This window comes from Corvus moneduloides, chromosome 9 (assembly GCF_009650955.1).
Source record: "Corvus moneduloides isolate bCorMon1 chromosome 9, bCorMon1.pri, whole genome shotgun sequence".
In the NCBI taxonomy this organism is placed as follows: domain Eukaryota; kingdom Metazoa; phylum Chordata; class Aves; order Passeriformes; family Corvidae; genus Corvus; species Corvus moneduloides.
Window position 1 is genome coordinate 25,922,014 of NC_045484.1, and position 19,560 is coordinate 25,941,573.

Here is a 19,560-nt window from a genome sequence, read left to right on the forward strand (position 1 = left end):
GAACATTCCCCAGTTATGTGTTCAATAACAGTGGCAGTGTCACCCAGCAGTAAAAGGGAGAAAAAGAGATTCTTTGAGGGATTTGCCAAGGAAAGAACCTGCCTGTCAACTTAGTGTCAGCTGACAGAAAAAATCCAAATCACCCCACCTTTTTTTTTCCACAGCCTAGTTTCCATGACCTTTTTAAAAAGTGGGCCAACACCACAAGCTTGCTTCCTTTTTCTCTGAGAGTTTTGGGTCTTTTCCCTATCTTTGTGGTTCTTTGCATTTTTAATTCCTTATCTGGTTTCTCCAAAACAGAAGGACCTGCAAATTAGACTTGCAAAATGGCCAGATAAGCATTGTAAAACTCAAGCAGACATCTATCAGGACGTGTAACTAAACATGAATTCAGCACAAGCTGAAACACAACATTTATGAGAAAACCATCGATTAGTCAGGTGCAATGGTCAGAAGTGGAAAAAGTTCTGGGTAAGGTTAAAATTAAAAAGCAAATACTGTAAAGCAGCAGGTTTAAATAACACAGCAAAGAACACAATATAAGAGTAAATTAATCTGAAAATAGTATGAAAGTTACATTCCATGTTGAAGTTACTGACAAGGGCACATGAGGTAGGCAGAAAAGCTGACAAAGTCAAATGGCCACTGGAGATCTGTTCCCCAGTTCACAGCTCAGGCAGAGCTGATCAGCTGATTAGCAGTGTTGCACAGTGCAGACGATGGAAATAATCACCTGCCTCATGGACAAGTACAACACCCAACCAACTTTACAGTGTTTTTCCAGGGGTTCATAAACAGTATGGCTGAATACAGGGAATTCAAGAACCGTATGGACAATCCACTTAGATGTAGACTCTGTAATATCATTTTCCAGAACACAACAGCATTTGACATATTTATCACTTTTTTTCACCTTAAGTGGCCCAAAAATCCAAGATCAGTTTTATGGATAATGCATATTTACTTGGAGCCACTTCCGAGGCTGAAAAGCAGAGGTGCAGCAGCTAACACAGCAGGCTGGGAAAATGAACTCCTGGTTCCGGAGCCCAGATAATTTATGTATGGTACTTTGGGAAATAAAATACTCAGGAAAACTGTCATCTTTGTTCCATCCTCCAAATGTTAGTTTCTCTAATTTTCGTAACATATTTGGGGGGCTTTTGTTGTCACATGGATTGGAAAAGAGGTGCATGTGTTTTGTTACAACAGGAAAGACCTCTGTACCTAGAGGGTCCTTATCATTTATGAGGAGAGACAAAATTTCAGTTTTACAGACAAACTTATCTCACATACACAGTTAAAGCCATTTTTAATACACCCTGAATAGGAAGAATAACATTTAGCACCTTCCTTAAAGAAATCCTCAGTTATAGTGTAAGGGATGGGAGCTGTCAGGTGTGCTGCTCGCTGTCCCTCTGCAGCCTCCGGGTACTTTACACCTCCCAGACTGGTCAAGCAGCACCTGCAGGTCAACCCGCAAGCTACCAGCCTTGTGCTGCAGTTTCAGTTCCAGACCTGTGTCTTCACGTATTATTTTTTTCATGCTAATTCACGCAGGCGGTTGTTTCTTGTGTAAGGGGAGCTCCTCTGCACCGCCGGTTTGCTCTGCTCTTCGCCACCGCCACCTTTGCCCCTGCGCGGGAGGATGGAGCAGAGTGCGGGAGGATGGAGCAGAGTGCGGGAGGATGGAGCAGAGCGCGGGAGGATGGAGCACGGTGCAGGCTGCCCCACCGCCAGCCTCCTTCTCTGCCCCGCCGGGGCTCGGCCCGCAGCGGCGGCTGGGTGAGCCGGCCTCTGGCCCTCGCACCTTCCACCCCACAGAGGGTCAGTCCCCCTCAGGCAGGCCTGGAACGCGGGGGGCTCTTCCCTCTCTCCTTGCCTGAAGGAGCTTTCCCCACGACCACCTTGTCCCTGGGAAGACGCTCCTCATCCCCCAAGGGAAGGGGCTTTGCCCCTCGTCACATCTCCCCGGGCAGGAGCCTCTGCCGCGGTCCCTTCACCACCTCAGTGCCCTCGACCAGAGGTGCTCCCTCCCGTCTCCCCTAAGAGAAGGGCTCCGTCTCCGCACTCTGCTGCGAGCCAGGCCCCCTCTACCGCCAGAAGCCCCTGGAGAAGGGGGGCTCCCCCTCTCCCCCCGCCCAGGCGACTGCGGCTGGCACTGACCCGTCTCTGCCGTCCTGCTCCTCTCCGCCATATTTGTTGTCATCCCGCCACCCCCCCCCAACGCCGCCCGGCCGTCGCCATGGCAACGCGCGTCACCGCCATGGGGGAGCCCCGCGCGCCCCCGACATGGCGGCGGAGCTGACGGCCGCCCCCGGGGACAGCCTGCCCGGGGAGAGCCTTCCCTGCGAGCGGCTTCCCGGGGTCATCCTGCCCGGGGAAAGCCTTTCCCGGGAGGGCCTGCTCGGGGACAGCTTGCCCGGGAAGCAGCGTCCACTCCCATCCTCGCCCGGCCCGGCGGCCGCCGCGGTCCTGGGGGGCGGGGCGTTAGGGGAGCACCGCCGGCCGCCCGCCTCTCACGCAGCGCGGCTGCCTCCCGTAGGGCCGCGCCCGCCCCGCCCCGCCTCGCCTCCCCTCCTGCGGCCACTGTTTACCGGCGCTGCTCGGACGAGCAAGGGAGGATTCGTTTTTTGCTTCCCGGTGGCTGCCGCTACTTCGGCAATTGCCGTCACTGCGCCCCGGAGGACGGGGCAGTGCCGGTACCGGAGCTCCTCCCGGGGCTCGTTCCTGCCCGCGGGAGTCGGTGTGGGCCTGAGGTGCTCGCAGGCCGCCGAGGAGGAGAGCTTCGTTATTACTGAATATCACTTAGGTTGGAAAAGACCTCTGAGATCATCGAGTCCAGTCTAAGACCAAACACCACCATGTCATCTAGACTATGGCACCAAGTGCAACGTTCAGTCTTTCCTTAAACACTTGCAGGGACGGCGACACCATCGCCTCCGTGTGCGGTCCATTCCCATGTCTAACCACCCTTCCTGTGAAGAAATTCTTCCTATTTTCCGATGTCCTGGTGTTAAGGAGGTGCATGTCCCCCTCCACATAGCTCAGGGCAGCGGGGGGCAGAGGAGTCGGCGGCCTGTGTGGGTTCAGAATCTCTGTCACCCCAGGGGAAGGGAGCACATCGCTCCTGCTCCGAGTCCAGCCTCATGCACTGAGGAACAGCACCGGCAGAGATGGCCAATTCATGTGTGCGTGACTGCCCCACCCTGCCCCAAAACTCAGCAGGTGAGTCTGGTTATGTGGCAGTTATGTCAACTCTTTTTTTCTTTTTCTTTTTCCTTTTTTTTTTTAATTTCTTAAGGCAGCCCAGTGGGGAACTTCATTATGTGTGTGAGTGTTGCCCGTCTGTCTCCTTGCCCCAGCCCCAGCAGGTGAGCCTGACCATATGGCAAATGCAGTGCTGGGGACGGGAGGGCTTCTGTGTGCGCGTGTTCGCGGGCCCGCTGGGTGACACTCACCATGTGGCAAACACGGTGATGAAGGCTTTGGTGCAGAGGGGCTAATTATGTGTGTGAGTCCCGGGGGACCCGGCAGGCTGGGTGTGATCATGCGTGTCTCACTAATGCTTGAGGCGCAAGCTGCATTGTGCATCCTCAACGCAGACAACTCCAGCCTCTCGGAAGCAAGGCTGACCACGGGACAAGCACAGTGCTACAAGCTCAGGCATCAAGCCTAGACTCATGTTTATGTGCATACCCAGGCAGACGTGGGGCTGAACGCACCCCAAACCGGGTGGCTGTTAAACCTCTGAAACAGGGAGTACACGAGCAATGCTAGGCAATGGAAATGGGCAGGACTGTGTTTATTGTTATGTACACACTCAGGTGTTTGCTTCCTTAGAGCTAGTAAATTAATGTAACCATCTCCTAGTGACCAATGACCAGTCATGGAAACACTCCAAGCTTAAAATGTAAGGCATGTAAAAATTGCATCTTTCTCCATCTAAGTTGTTATTTAAACATCACTTTACCTCTTTGTCTTCCTACCAAGTATGTGCCTTTTCTGCTCCAGTTCAACTCCTCTTAACAAGACTCATGTGAATAATACCTGCAGGTTTTGCATGCTTAGATTTTTCTGTGGGGTCAGTTGCTTCCTTTCTCTCTGGAAAAGAGAAAGCCTGCTCCTTTTTGCAGCCTTGTTCGTTCTTCTTTCAGTTCATAGTTCTCTGGTTATTTTTGCAGCATCTATTTTTGTGGTTTCTTTTCCTTTACTGTTTCCTTTCTTTTTCAGTGGCACCTAGGCCTCTTTGCTTTATCTATTTCTCTTCGCTCTCAGTATCTTACTTTAGCATTACATAAGCTAATTTAACGTTACTTTAGCCACATTCCTCTTCCATGATGAAATACCTGTCTAAAGTGGTGTACCAAGGGGGTTTTGTGATGAGGTTGGAAGATACACCCTTGCACAGAATGCTGGAAGCCATCTAGATCCAAGCTCTGGAAAAATATTTTCTAGACCTTTCCCTCTGCAGTCATTACAAGCTATAGGTGGTCACTCTCATACTAAAAAGGTTGATTCGTCTCGCTGCTGACAGTGAGCTACACTAAGTGCCCACATCCCCACAGACACATTCTTTCCCTTACAGCCTTGCTCTAGGCCAGCAAATCACCCAGGCCTTCTGCTCTTCCTTATTTATTGCTGGGCAAATGATCCTGGGACTTCCTTCTTCAGAATATGCCACATATACTCTGATCTTCCTCTTCTTTCTTTTAGGTTCCCTGATAGCCATGTCCCATCCCAGCTGTCCTTCAGATAATTTCTCATATTACTTACTTCTTCGTTCCTTTGTTTAATATATATATTTTTTTTAATCTTAAACAGTTCTGTCCAAGTTTGCAGCTCTAGTCTGGTTTCTTACCATGTCCCCACGTCCCCTTATTCCCTTTGTTCTACTTGCTATTCCAGCTTTAGTGTCCCCTCATCCATATTTCATTCCTATCTATTAATACCCATATAGCATTTTTCATCTGTAAATTTCTAAGAATTAAGTGCCTGTAGAGAGACCTTCCATATCTGTTCTTCGGGTGACCTCTTTATTCACATTTCCCTGAGACTCGCTTCTATGGTGACCACAAACACTAATCCAAAGGCCTTTTGCATCTAATTGCGAGTCGATTAACTCAACTCAAATACCTGCAAGAAGTTCTATTGAAATCAAAGACATTTGGGGGAAAGCACTTTTTCCAGTCAAATTATCTCTTCTGAGTTAACACACTTGAAAAACCTAGAAATGCCACACTCATTTTTTTAGTCTGAGTTTAATGCTATGTTATAGTCACCTCACCAAGCTGGTGTTAAATATAGATGATATGCAGTCTTTCCAAAAACAGTAAGATAATTTGACAAGAGAGAGCTGGAAAGTTCATACAGAAAGTTCTTTTGGAAATAGAAAGATAACTGAATGGTGTAACTTGAATCAGGGCTGAAGGGTGAGGGAAATGATTTTCAGGAGTTGCTTTTTTTTATTTGTGCATTTTCAGAGCACCTAAGAACAGGTTGGGGCTGTCATTAGTACAGAGAAGCCTTTGGCGCCAACAATATGATTTTGGACATTACAAAACAACAAAGAATAACAGAACACTGTTGCAAAACACTGGTGCCCTGGTTATCCTCACATTTGCTGCTTCAGCCCTATTCCTTGTTCCAGCGTGTCCCCCGCCCCCTTCTGCATCTTGGCAAGCAAAAGCTACCTCACTTCTGTGGCTCTTTGCAGCTTATTCCCACCCCATCATCTTTTAATAGCCTATGGAGAAACCAACGGCTTCCCCCCACACATTTCATTCAGTAATAACTCTCTGCTTGTTACATTTTCAAACCAGCACCTTCATGCTTTCCCTCGCTGCTGCTTCTCACTCCCACTCACCTAATTTTCCTCCTTCAAATCCCTCCTTAAAAATCTCCTCTGCTGTGATGTCTACTGAAGGAATGATAATGAATCGTCAGCTGTGTGCCAAGCTGAGAGTCTGTCATGGGGACTGGTCTGCTGTGTTGGGCAGCCACTGCCTGTGTGGGACTGACAGTGCCTTGAAGCAGCCTCTCTTTTCACTCTGCTCATTATGGGTCCTGGGATGGGCCCTTCAAACTCGTTATATAAGCAAACAAAAATAAATTGAGGCAATTGAAATAAAAATGGAAATGCTGGCCAAAACCAAGAAGATTAGACAGTATTTCAGTTATGATTCATCAGCTTAGGTAAATTTACATAAAATTAATGTGACTGACAACTCCCTTCATTACAAATATTGAGAAATAAATTATTTTTCTAAATACAGATTTGTGCCATTTCTCTACTTATTTATAATCTGTAAGGACTTGAGGAGCATGCTTTACTTTTTTTATCTGTGCTTGTATTTGAAACATTAGATATTCCATTGTTTGTTTATCTTTCATTTGCAGCCTGCAAGGCTGCGGTGAGTAAAGAACATAAGAATAATAACACAAGAGCAAAAACTTGAAAGGAAAAAAGATTCCTGATCACTTTTTTTTTTTAACATGAGGATAATTCAAATATGTTGAAGATCAAATGATTTGTGTTTTACATTCAATACTTCTGATTTAGCTAGAGGTGGCTGCTGTCAATACATGTCTGTCGAAACCCCAAAGATCTTCCAAGAAAATCAATAAAAATCCAATTTTACAATCCTGATATTTTCAGTGCTTAAAAAATTGGCAAAAAAATACCCTTTCTTATACATTACAAAAAAGCCAGTAAGGTGCATTATTGATTTTTCTCAAATCATTTGTAAGTGACTGTTAAGGCTGGATGAGAACAAGAAGATGGAGCATTAGCACGAGTTTTGCATGCATTTCACACACCACATGCATGGTGCTTGTTGTGGGTCTTCAACGTGGGGATTTAAGAATGCAGGTTTAATTGTGTAGAAATTATACAGGTACTCTTTTTGCATCCCTTTCCCCATGTAGAATAAAGTAGTGCAAGCATTCAAGTATATTTCAACTGTGACTACTGTCAGAGAAAAGGCCTTAACAATGGTTCTGATACCAGCAGGGCATTGATGGTGGCTGCACAAAAAGAGCAGGCACAATCCAAATTAAAAAAGAAGGAATAAAAAAGAGAAAATCAAAAGTCTGGTCAGAGTTTTTAGCCAGGTTGTTATGGTCTGGTGGATTCAGAGAGAAAATTAAATCTGATAAAGAAAGAAAAAGCCAAAATGAAAAACCAAAGCCCAGACTGAGGTAGCAAAATTGAAGTGAATTGTAAACCATGCACACATAGTGGAGGAATCCTATAATCTTATTATTGTAACCTTGATCCATTCGTTCTCCCAGCATTTATTGCTCTCATTAGTTATGTAATATCTGAAAGCACACTGTAAATTTTTTGTGTCAGGACAGTGTCTTTAATGTATTCTGAACATGCCTAGTATAATTAGAGAGCTTTATACAAAAATAGTATTACCTGTTGGGTTTTTTTCTGTGTTATTTCTAAGCATAGGAAAAATTAAAATGCAGCAAGTCTGGAAAGGTCAAACTGAATCTCCCCTCATTTTGTGCATGATTTCAGAAATAATCAAAGAGTTATGCTGAGATAACTGATATGAAACCAGTGACACCATCATCACAAAACTTGGATCAATTTGTGCCCTTGCAGGCAAAGCATCATCTCATTTCACACCTGAAAATATTTTTTTAAATTGTACATTTTATAGATATTTTGAACTGTTTGTTCCTAATGGTTTGTTCTCACGGATATGCATCAATATTGTGTAATTACACAGAGACACTGTCGGCCCAAAGGAACCCAGGCTGCAAACGACAGCTGTACTGGAAGGAAGGTGAACAACTTGTGACTCTGGCATTTGGAATGCTACCTTGCTTTTCCACTCTTCCACAAGCACTTCTGGGCTTGTAAAAGCCAGGGATCACCAATGTATAGAGCTCTCTCAGACGCACGTCCTTGCTCTTTCAGTGTCCCTCTAAGCCAGGCAGGGCTGACAAGGGCTCGGTTGCCAGCGTGCACTTCTGCCCTGCGTTTGACTAGGAAAGGGAAGGAAGGTCAGTGCCAGCCACCTGGGTGCAGAATGGAAAAAGAAATGTTACCCAAGGCCACGAGTAAACCCTTGCTATTACAAAACTGAGACTTTGAAATTCTTTTCAGGAAATAACCTTCATTTTTAAGTTCCCATTAGAAAGGTATACACGCGTACGTGATAAAAGCACGCTTTATCAGGGAAAGGTGAAGGGCTAAGTCAGTTCTCCTGGGATTTGAGCATGAGGATCAAGATGGTTTCGAATTTCAAACCTGACGAATAATGTTAGGCTAGAATTCTGTGCCATTCAGAGGAGGAGCCCAAAGAACTCTTCTACACTGGAACCCTAGAATTCCCTGGAAGCCCGCAGTGGGGAAAGCGCTTTCCAGGGGTTCCTAACTGCGTAGCTGCTAAACAGAGTCTGTAACTTGGTGGGCATTCCCAAGGGGTCTACAGGATTCTGACCCAGTGCTGGTGGCAAAGATTACTACACCTATGCTTAGAAATTAAAGTATAGGCTTGTGTGATGTTTTAATATATTTACTGAAAATATTTAATATCTAAGTACTGGGTTTTCATTAATATTTCAAAATTATTATGGACATTTTCCAGACTCAGTCCTGTGTCTGTATGTACAGACACATTTTATGCATTGCATTTTAATCATCTATAAACTTTAAAGTTCTCTGCTATCTTTTAATCCTTCTCAGGATCTACTCTGATAAAATTCTTTTAATGTAGCCAATGAACATCTGGAAAAATGAGAGAGGTATAATCAGAACTTAATTTCGGATTAACTGAACAATTGTTTGCTGTCTTGAAACTGATTATTTGGCCCTCAACTGAAATTTAATTCTTTAGAGGAAAGGAGAATTCATAATGAATTTAGGAACCATGTTAAATTCCATACTTATAAAATAAACTTGTGATTTCTCAAGGTTCCAGTGGCACAGAAAAAGGAGCAGCAAATCTCTGAGAGACAATCACTACATGTAGCAGCTGGGAGAGAGGAGGTAAACTGAAATGGCAGGAATTTACTTGAGACTGCAATAAGCTTATGTTCACTAACACATGGCAACTAATACACGATAAAATCCCAGTGCAGAAAGGCCATTTTTAGTTTTCACATTAGCAGATCATGGTAAACAGTTGGCTCACCCTAATATGCACTTCTCTTCCCTAGCATTTTTTTCTCACACTAAGTAGCAAGGAACTCTCTTTTGCTCCTATCACATACAAGTCCTACGAGTACTCAGATACGAGTGAAGGAGAACTATGCCAATGTCAGCCACATGGATGAACAGTGATGGGTTTATTCCTTTTAGGAATCCAAGGAATGAACTCAGGGGCTGCCGGTTGATTGCCTTTGGTAGCTAAGTTGGTGTGAGGGCTTGAGTCCAATGCATTTGATGGCTCGAGGTTGTCAGCCCTTGAGGTCCTTGTTCATCTTTCACCTTTGGATTTGCACTGCACTTGTGCAGGAATATTGCTGCCTTCCCAGTTACTCCATAAGCCCTTCAGTGCCACCAAAACAACTCCCTGGAGTGCAAAATATTATCAACATTTGCCTTTAGTAATAGTACAATAAGGAAAACTCAAGCCCATAGCAGCACTCCATCAGCTTAGGAAAGGGATAAGAACATGTTAGACCCATTCTCTGTGGAATCCAGGGCACAGAGTAAAGCAAAATGTGGGACCTACCAAAGCCAACCACCTTCCCTCAAGAGTACAGGAAGTAGCATTGTTCAGTGAATCTAGTCCTAAATACTACCTACTATGGCAAAATAATGAGAACTCAAGAGAAAAAGATCATTATGCCTCCAAGGACAATGTCATTTCTGATGATGGTCCACAAGATGATCAGGGATTGGTGCTCCCCACACAAACTCCAGCCTTACCAGGGTGAGATAGGCAGACAGACACCTGGCTTTAGTGGTGCTAGAGAATCCTTAGAGAACCAAGGCCACATTCACAGTAACATTTTTAAATCACTATTTTATGTGTTTGGAGACATGAAACACACAGCATCTTTTCCTTAATTTCTCTGTTTCATCCAAGTAATACAAAAGTCTAGGTGTTCCTGAACACCATGATTACCAAAATTGTTTCCTTTGTTAAAATAGCAGTGCTGAGAACTGAATATCCAGTAAGACATAATCACAATTATCTGTCCCCAACCTTGAACCTTGAGTCTGTAGAAAAAATTACATGAACTTTTAAAAGTTTGTATCCATAACATTTTCTGCATTCTAAAGCTTCAGTGACCCTTCCGGCCTGCAAACTTTCTGCCCCTCACTGCAAGAGTTAGTGACCCTATAAATGAAAAAAAAACCCCTTCAAATTAAGATCTTAAGGAAATTAATGGGTATATATGTATCTGATCAGAATCTGCAGAAATAATTTAATGTAATTACTAGCTAATCCATCTTGAAATCAAGGACAATTTAAAAATTAAGGCATTCATATGAAATTAGAATCACTTGAAGTTTGGATGAAGGAAGTACACAGTAAAAATGTGGTTAAATTACCAGGTTTATCTTCTAAATGAAGATACTTGGTGAAGCACAGATGGGCTACTTTATTTTGTAATCCTCTGACCCATAAGGATTGGCACTGAGACAGTGTTCCCACTAATATATCTCTCACTCCATAGTTTTTCATGTGGCATTGAAATACTACATTTGGGAACTCATTGACTCACTTAGGAGGGTGGCTGCTGTACCAGAGAAAGGAAGCTGATTTCCTTTTCATATTTTGAGCACACACAAAAGTGGTGGCAACTTAGAAATCAGCTCTCGGAAAAAGGACCTGGAATAGAAAAGCTCTTAAAATCTTACCTGCCAGAAAGTAATGTTCCATTATACAGAAGGGAGGCTCAGTACTGAGGGTCTGATTAAGGAGAGGGCACAGCGCTGTCCAGGACACCTAATCTTGACCATTCCTGAAACTGTGCCAAAATTGTAATGAGGGGCAGAGCTGCTCACAAGCCAGGTACAGTATCTGCACCTTGACGATGTCTGTAGAGGAGGCTTCCAAGTAAATTCCAGCTTTGCTTAAAATTCTGTGCTGGAATCTGCAGGACTGGACACTACAGCAGTGAATCCATCAGCCACCTGAAGTTACATCATCCTGATGAGGTCATATGTGACTTAGCAATCACTTAAGGATCCTGCTATAGAGCAAGAAACTGATTTCCAAGTCCCAGCCTTGCCCATCAGGATGTTCCTCCCATACAGAAAGCAAGAACTTTTAAGGGGAGCAGGTGCAGCCAGGCAGTGAACCTGAAAGTGACAGAAATGTGGGTAAAGTGTCCCAGTGTGGCATGGCACTCTGACAGAGATCCACACAAGAGGCACGACTAAAGGAAACATAAGAATAGATGCTATTTAATTAGGACCTTCACAGAAAAACATCTGGTATAATTGGTTAAGGGGAAGTCTTCACTCAGGCAACATTTACTGGGATATAAAAAATGTCCAATTGTAAATGCTAATTAAACAGCAGGGCTAAAGTAACTGAGTTTTGCCTGCCTGCCTAAGAGGTAAGGTTTATAATTTATGCTGTTATGGGACAGCTGCGAGAATAAATAATTGCATATCCAAAAAGTCAATTATGCCCTTCTTTTTGTAATGACATGCTCCAGAGGTCAGAGAATACTTTAAGTAACATAGCCAGTTTTTCAATAGAGATAGAAGCTTGATTGCTGTTCAGTGTGAGTAAACTGGCAGTGGCAAAACAAGCATGATGGATATTCCACCCTGTCTGGTGGTGTGTTATTGGCCCACCACCACCAAGCTCTAGGCACCCTCATGCCCTTTGGTTTCAGCAAACAAATTCTCTTGATTTTGAGCCATCTGGCCCATAACAGTTTCTCTAGGAACTCATACCATTGATCATGTATTATTTCAAAACGTCCTTTCAAAGAAAGTTTACTAACAAGTTTTAGTGATAGTTATATATATAGTTTGAACTGATGCAAATTCCACGGCAGGTACACATCCATTAGCCACAAATTCAGTGACAAGCCCATGTTGCAGAACTTCTTCAGACCTTTTGCAATGGATGCAGCCTGGCTTTACCTCACCCCCCAAGGTTGCCTCCAGATTATTCACAGGCAAGCCTGGACCTTCTGCAGAGTCTCCAGCATCCTTTTTCCTTGGCAGCACAGTACCTGCCATTGCAATCCCTTCAAGACAGTCTCCATAACAAAGAAAATTCTGCTTTATTAACTTTCTTCTTGCTTATCTTCCTTGTACTGATGGAATGACTTAACACTGCAAATGGGAAGGAAAATGACAGGTTTAGAGGCCAGTCATACAGAACCACAGAACATCTCAAGTTGGAAGGTGCCCATAAGAATCATCAAGGCCAACTCCCTTGCATGCTCCTTGCATGACTAGCCAATCCATATGACTCAGAATGTCGTCTTCTGTCAAGAGAGAGGGATGTTTGCCCTTGAATGCCATTCTCGGCATTAACATAATCTGTGGGATTAAAAAGCACCATTTGTCACATACAGTGAACAATTAAAATAAAGAATCTCCCGTGAAGAGCCCTCTTCCAAACCAGTGACACCCACAGGAGCTTTATGTCCTTCATATGAACACCATTAAGACTATTTTTTAATAGTTATCATGACACAGTATAGGCTACAGTGCATTTGCTGCACTTTCAAACTGTGGCCCTCAAACAGTGTGAATTCTGTGAGAAGACTGCAGACTGAGCAGTGGCAGACAAATGCATTGAACTCTTAAGTTAGTTTATAGCCTTTTAAAGTGCACGTAATTTTCTCACAAACTAAACATCTGCAGCAAGTGGAAAACCTAACTTTAAAAACTTGTAAATTTTTTTTAAGTTCATAGCCTCTAGCAATATATTAAAATGAGCAGTAGGTATAAAACTATACTCAAAACCTTAAATGTTTTCACAAGAATTTTTATTTTTAATAATTTAATTTATTGCATTTTAGATTTGAAAGTAGCAAGGACAATTTCAAACGAAAACTTCAAAAACAAGATATAACCAAAGACTTTTTCAGGATGAAAGAACACATGTAAGCAGGATCAAGACCCTACAGTGAGATCAGCTATTAGCTAATTAAATATGTGACTAAAATTCATCATTTTAAATAGCAGCCGTATTGATGGTGAGCAATCTGGTAAGCAAACAAATGATAGTGGATTTTTTTTTTTCATCTCTTCAGAGAGAAACATTTATCTTAATAAGATTCACTGTGCCATAATACACGTGGAATAAGTCAATGTCTACTAATTAAAGGACATTGTCAACCTGATTTTCTAAACAGCTAATTAAAATATGTAGCATCTAACAACAGCCCTTCTTGCAAAATATGCTATGTTTAAAATACACATCCGTGGAAAAGTTACTTGTTTTTCTATTCCCTTGTGTTTGCCTTTTTAAAGGGTTTTTCAAGAAAGGAGGATCTGCTGAGCTGAGGTTCTATTTCTGTATCAAGTTCCATTGATATACACCCCTGTACTAAGGCAGAAGCCCAATGATTTGTAGGTCTAAAAGGCTATACAAGACAACAATGACACTAATCCTAAGGGTTGTTGCTTTTTCAGAGATGACATGATTTTTCCATCTCTGGTTTTTGTGGGGATTTGAGATAATCTAGATGTTACTTGAAACTGTAAAATTTTCAAGAAGAAATGTGATTTTCCTGTTGATGAGGAATCTTTAACCTCCCATTTTATGTATTATGTTAGTTTCTCAGAATAAGCAGGCTTCTCTCTTTCTTATTCTGATTCTGTAAGTAGCTTTTTCAAGAGAAAGAAGTTGTTGTAGATCTGTCAGCAAGGCTCTGGGAGTAGGAGGATGTTTGGATTTCCGGCATATTGCAACGCAGTTCTTGGCCACCAGCAAAGCTATGTGTGTGAATCTCATTTTATATCCGTTGTTTGCAATACCACATATTTTAAGAGACATTTGAAATAGTCTCTGTACTCCTAATCACAAATCATTCCCTAAAAGATGCTGAGAAGGCAAAATACAAACCTTTACAGGACTCATGTCAAGACACAGTGGATGAAATGATGCTGTCATGGAATTAAAATAAAATCAGTCATATCTTGAACAAGTTAGTCTGTGTTCAAAGTTCTTAGCTCAAATCAGCTTATTGTGTGTTATGTTTGGTTTTCTCTCCCAATTCAGATTGTCATTTTCTGTGACATACCTTTTACATTAAAATATTAGCCAGCTAATCTTATTAGCCAATTTTTAAATCTATATTAAAATGTATTTTTGCAGTGCAGAAATCTGAGACAGTGGACTACAAACTCTGTGACTGCTAATTATTTTCAAACCTGGAAGTATGCAGAGCTCATCTTCAATTCCTATTTGCATTATTTTTTTTCTCTAAAGATCACCCGAGTCACCACTCCCACCATTTCCCCTTCTTTTCTATCCTCGACCAGTACACAGAAAACATCATTTTCCCAGCCAAGGCATATGCAACATCCTTCAGAATGCGTCAGAGCAGATCCCTCATCAGCCAGAGGAATCACTGTGTTAATATGAACTCCTTCCTGCCCAGCAGCACCAAACAATCTTGGGATTACACATTTTTTCTTCTTCAGCAAAGAGGTGATTTTAGCACACGTTACCTAATACATTGTAAACATTTTCCTTTCATGTACCTGTGCCCTTTTGTGGGCAAGTGCCCAGCTCCTCCTCCCAAATTATAATGACAGCTCAATGACTGACCAGAGGCTTTTGCAATCTTACACAGGACAATGACTTGAAACCAATCCCCTCTCTTGCAAATAATTCCAGAATAAAATGTAACTGAGGGCTGTGTCAACAATGACTTAGGAGGGCAAAATACATTTTACTTTTCTCTAACTCTCTGCATTTTTCAGTGTTAACAGGAGTTAAAACCTGGTTTAGTCATTAAAGTAACCAGGTATGAATTCTTGAATCAAAGAAACCTCAGGAGATGCTGTTGTTGAGAAAGCAGATTTATTTTCATACAAACAACCATTTTTCTCATCCTAACTTCATCTAAATGGGTATATATCTTTAATAAACAAACCCATTATTTTGAATTGTATCAAGATATTTTCACTGCTCAAACAAAAAATGCTAAAATGCTAAAAGCATTTTGGTTTTTTTAATACACATCTAGCATGTTCATTGCCATAATGCAATACTGTAAATGCCAAAAAAGTGAATCACTGATATACAATTTTAAAATGCCAGTGATTTCCCAGCTGTCACTGATCTTGGAAAATTTCCCCAGTAGCATGTGGAGATCAATAATTGTTTACAGACTTTTTAGTCCCTGTTTGTAAGGAGGGTATCACTGTGGACTATGTCAAAGCTTTTAACTATGAAGTTAAAGATTGGTTTCACACTTAAATTTATCCAAAAGCTCATCATGCTAAAGAAACATAAGAATGATGATCCCAGGAACTACTGCTTGTCCTCTGGGACCGTAATGGTGCAAGTCTGCTGGAGCAATTCCTGAAGAAAGAAAGGGGATTAGAAGCAGTATCCAGCATGGATTTTCCAAGGTTTGCCCCACCTGACCAAGCCTAATGACCTTCTGTGATGCACTGGAAGATGTGCAGACAAAGGCAGAGCCATAGATGTTGCCTGCCTGGCCTTCAGCAAGGCTTTCAGCATGATCTCCCACAACACACTCACATCCAAGCTGGAATTTTACAGTGTGGATGGGCAGACTGCTACCAGGCTAACAATCTCCTGCCAGGCCCAAGGGGCTAACGAGTCCTACTCCACCTGGCAGCTGCTTACCAGGGGCATTCCTTGGGCATCTGCCATCAGACCTAAGCCACAGAATATCTGTCAGTGTCCTGGAGGAGAACACAGAGCACAGATTATTTATTAATTTTTTTTTTTTTTTAGGATATTTAAGCACTGAAACAGGTTGTCCAGAGAGGTCGGGGAATCTCGATCCTTGTAGGTTTTCAAAACTTCATTGCATCCCATCCTCAACAAACTGGTGTGATTTCAGTGTTGACCCTGATCTGAGCAAGAGTTTGTACTAGAAAACCTCCTAAAGTCCCTTCCAACTGAATGATTCTATGATTCTGAGAAGGAGGCTTTTCAAGGTTTGACTTTGCCATCCATCCTATTCCTTAGGTTCTCCTTATACATGTGTAGTTCTGGGCTGATGTCAAAAGTGAGTAAATTACCATGTCCTCCTCATCCTTGTAGCTCAGAAGCACATTTAAGATCAATGCCCTGTGCATGCTGATCCCAAATTCCATGGCAACGTTAATGTATCCCATTAGCAGAAAATACCCTTCACTCACTATTTTGCTCTCCTTGCACACGTACTCATGTGAAAGCGGGTAAAGAACCTTTCTCTTCTGAATCCAGATGATTTTCTATTTGATGTTTTTCAGAAAAGGTACTGAAAAATAATTTTGTCTTTGATTATGTCTCTTTACAGCTTATTCATCAATGGTTTTAGTTATGGCAGATCAGTTCTTTTCTGTGCTCATCCATTTCTCTTCTGTTTCATCTAATTTTTCATCAGCTGAATCTTTTCCTTGTTTAACTGCAATGAGAGCTAAGGTTTCACACACATCACTGTGTCCATAGCTCTAAGCATTAATTGGATAAGAAACTGTGATGCAAATTGGTAACAGGGCATGCTATATCCCAACACTGTAAAGAAATGTGAATTTTGCACTGTTCTTGTGAAAACCAAGATTTAATTACATTACTCCATGTAGTGAAACACACTGGAACTGGTGTCCCTTACAGCCTTTCAGAGGTTTCATCTCTTCACAGCTACATTCATACTGCAAACTCCCTGCTTAGCAAATCAGACATTGCAGGCAATCCTCAAAATGAACAATAACACTGCAGTGTAGTAATTTGTCATAGGATTGCACATTCTAAATGTGACACTATTTAGCAAACAGTAGAAATGTATACTGGAAATGAACAATATATTTCTCCCTAATTCCTTTAGTAAGAGTGGTTAAACACATTAAATTGTGCAGTTTCATATCCAAGGTCTTATTTCCAGCATTCCAAATACTGCCAGAAAGTATTTAAACCTTGTGTGTATAATCATAAAGAAAAAATCTGAATTGCAAGGAAAACTTCCAAACATACACATTTAAAGTGACAACCGGAATTCTCCAAATTTGTGCAATTAAAACAACATAAAATGGAATTTCTAAGGTATGACATATATGCAAAATTATTAAGTATGGAAATAGCCAGAAGCCTTTTTGGGGCAACTATAGGTACATCGGTGGCTTTGCCACAAACTGAAGACAAAGACCAACTTCTTTTAAACCCATGAGAAATCCTACACTTTTCCTGTGGTGCAGTACCGTGTGTATCAACAGAGAAAGCAGTTCAAACATTTTCAACCAGAAAAAAAAGTCTTAAAAGTCCAGAAAGGTAATAAACAGTATCGTCTTCTTCTTTATCCTTGTTCTTCTTTTTACTCCTGGCTATGCAAATTAGAAAAAAGTAGAAAGTTGGGATAGCAGTGGAAGACTCACCAAAATACACTTCAAAACTAAGAAAAAATATTTAAATTGGTATAAAAAAAATCAATAGTTATACTGACAGTTGAAGGCAGAGTGAATACAAAGTCATGTGGCTCCGAGGCCTGATCTTTTAAGCTGCTCCTAATTAAATGCAGCTTTGCTCTTACTGGATGTTAAGAGCTTTCCAGGTTACTGCCCGTATTAAAGGAAAATTAGATACTTATCTGTATGAATGTTGCAAAGTTGATTGAAAAAAGATAATGTGTGAAGACTGTGTCAAAAAATAATACTGCTGATTCATTCTAATGTGCTTAGACATTCCTGAACTCTGATGGTTCATCAGTACCTCGTAGTATGGGTCATAATCCTTAGCAGATAAATGCTTAATCCGAGATAAATCGTAATAAATCCAAATGAGATTAGACCTTTACCAAAATATCCAATGAGTGGTGTAAAAACATGAGTGACTGTGATACATCAGTGGGAGTCACCAACTGAATTCTTTACAGAAGAGCAGAGAAGGTGCAGTAATACTTAAAAGCAAAGCAGAACTGTTCTGATCAGCACCACTCGGGGGCTGGTGTTGAGTGTTCTTCACCAGCCTCCCTTCTTATATTCCTCTGATCTGCAAGGCTTCATGGTTTACATCAGTGTTCTGTCAAAGTCACCTACTTTCTGAAACAAATGTTTTATTTATCTCCTCCTTCCCACTCCTACTATTGTGAATCCGAATAAAACCTGCAGGAGCCTTAAGGCTAAAACATTCAGAGGGATCCACCGGCATTTTCATCCCCTCTATATTTGGTAGCTTATGATATCAGGTTAACTTGTTAAGTATTTACAGTAAAGGACATCTTTGCATACATAGCATTTTAAAAAATCAAAAAGCCACATTTACTAAAATCCATGGTGCTATGATTGAGTAAATGCATTATGGTTAGAGATGGACAAAAATATAAGAAAAACTGTTTGCTGCTAAAACCTGAGACTGCTGTTAAAGTCTAGACTCTTTACCTGGAAGAAATTTTGCCTGACTTTACTTGTGACACAAATATAATCTCATAACCTGCTAACTGTAAGCAAAAAGCTGTTGTCTTAAAGAAAAAGCATTTCAGCTACATTTTTAGAAGTTTTTTATTCTGTAATAATAAAACCTCCAAGAAATTCTATTCCAAAAAATTGTGTTGCCTTACGTCCTGCCATTTAGAGGAAAAATCACTACAAGAAATCACTATTTAATAAACTGTAACCTGAATTAAATTACAGTTGTGAATGAAGCTGCCCATGGAAATCTGAGTTCCATTAGCATTATTGAGCATACTCAGAGTCGTGATCCTGGGACATTGACTTCATGGGAGTTTTGACTGTGGGAAGAATTAAAGTTTGAATCTGATGTCCTCAAAGCCTTTGATGTGTTTATAGCTTTTATAGGTCAGTTGCAAAGATAAGCTTTGTAATGGCTTTCTACACTTACCCTAGAAAAGCACTTACACTCTCTTTCCATTGCTAAAATACAGAACTATTTACTTCTGACATTTGCTATTTGTTCTAAACACCGTGGTGTGCATTACCCGTGTATTGATTCAGAATGCACCTTCTGAACGGGCAATTTCCTCGCCCCGCTCTGACAGCAGAACAGAGAAGCCACCAGATGTTGTCACCGTCTGACTTCAGCTGGCGCTGCTGTTTCATCATCAGGTGATGTGAGCACAGCTCTGCTTTGGGTGTTATGATTTCAGCAGTGACCTGGGTATGCGATTCTTGTTGGCAGCTCCCGCCCCCTCCATTCAGCCCAGGTTTCCAAACTCCAGCAGATGCCATTGTTGGTGGCTCGGATGAGACAAAGAAATGGGGCGGGCGGTGGGAGGAGTACAGTGAGCAAGATGCTCAGGTAGAGACAGAGGCACACAGAGCAACACAGGTGATCTCCAGCACAGGTGCAGAATGAGCACTCACGTCCTCTGAGTTGAGATTTCGCCTCACTTTCACTGCCTACAACACACGACTCATTTTTCTGAAATGTAAGTTCTTATTTTAGAAAGTGGTTTTGTTGATGGTTTTGCCATGTAACT

At 41.9% G+C, this 19,560-nt stretch overlaps 2 protein-coding genes across 7 annotated transcripts in view; one reads left to right on the forward strand and one right to left on the reverse strand.

Moving 5' to 3' along the window:
* BEND5 (BEN domain containing 5) overlaps window positions 1-2,451 on the reverse strand; it is an 885,907-nt gene extending 883,456 nt beyond the window's left edge. For 3 of the 5 annotated variants that reach the window (XM_032118192.1, XM_032118191.1, XM_032118195.1), the window contains exon 1: window positions 2,164-2,233. In XM_032118192.1, coding sequence (XP_031974083.1) covers window positions 2,164-2,206 — 43 coding nt within the window. In that variant the 5' untranslated portion in view covers window positions 2,207-2,233. Of the gene's footprint in view, window positions 1-2,163 lie in introns of all 5 variants that reach the window. The other 2 variants (XM_032118194.1, XM_032118193.1) reach the window with 2 other exon arrangements.
* Window positions 2,452-2,943: 492 nt separating this feature from the next.
* Window positions 2,944-19,560, forward strand: part of ELAVL4 (ELAV like RNA binding protein 4) — a 100,341-nt gene continuing 83,724 nt past the window's right edge. For both annotated transcript variants that reach the window (XM_032118198.1, XM_032118200.1), the window contains exon 1: window positions 2,944-3,225. In XM_032118198.1, coding sequence (XP_031974089.1) covers window positions 2,959-3,225 — 267 coding nt within the window. In that variant the 5' untranslated portion in view covers window positions 2,944-2,958. The remainder of the gene's footprint in view (window positions 3,226-19,560) is intronic.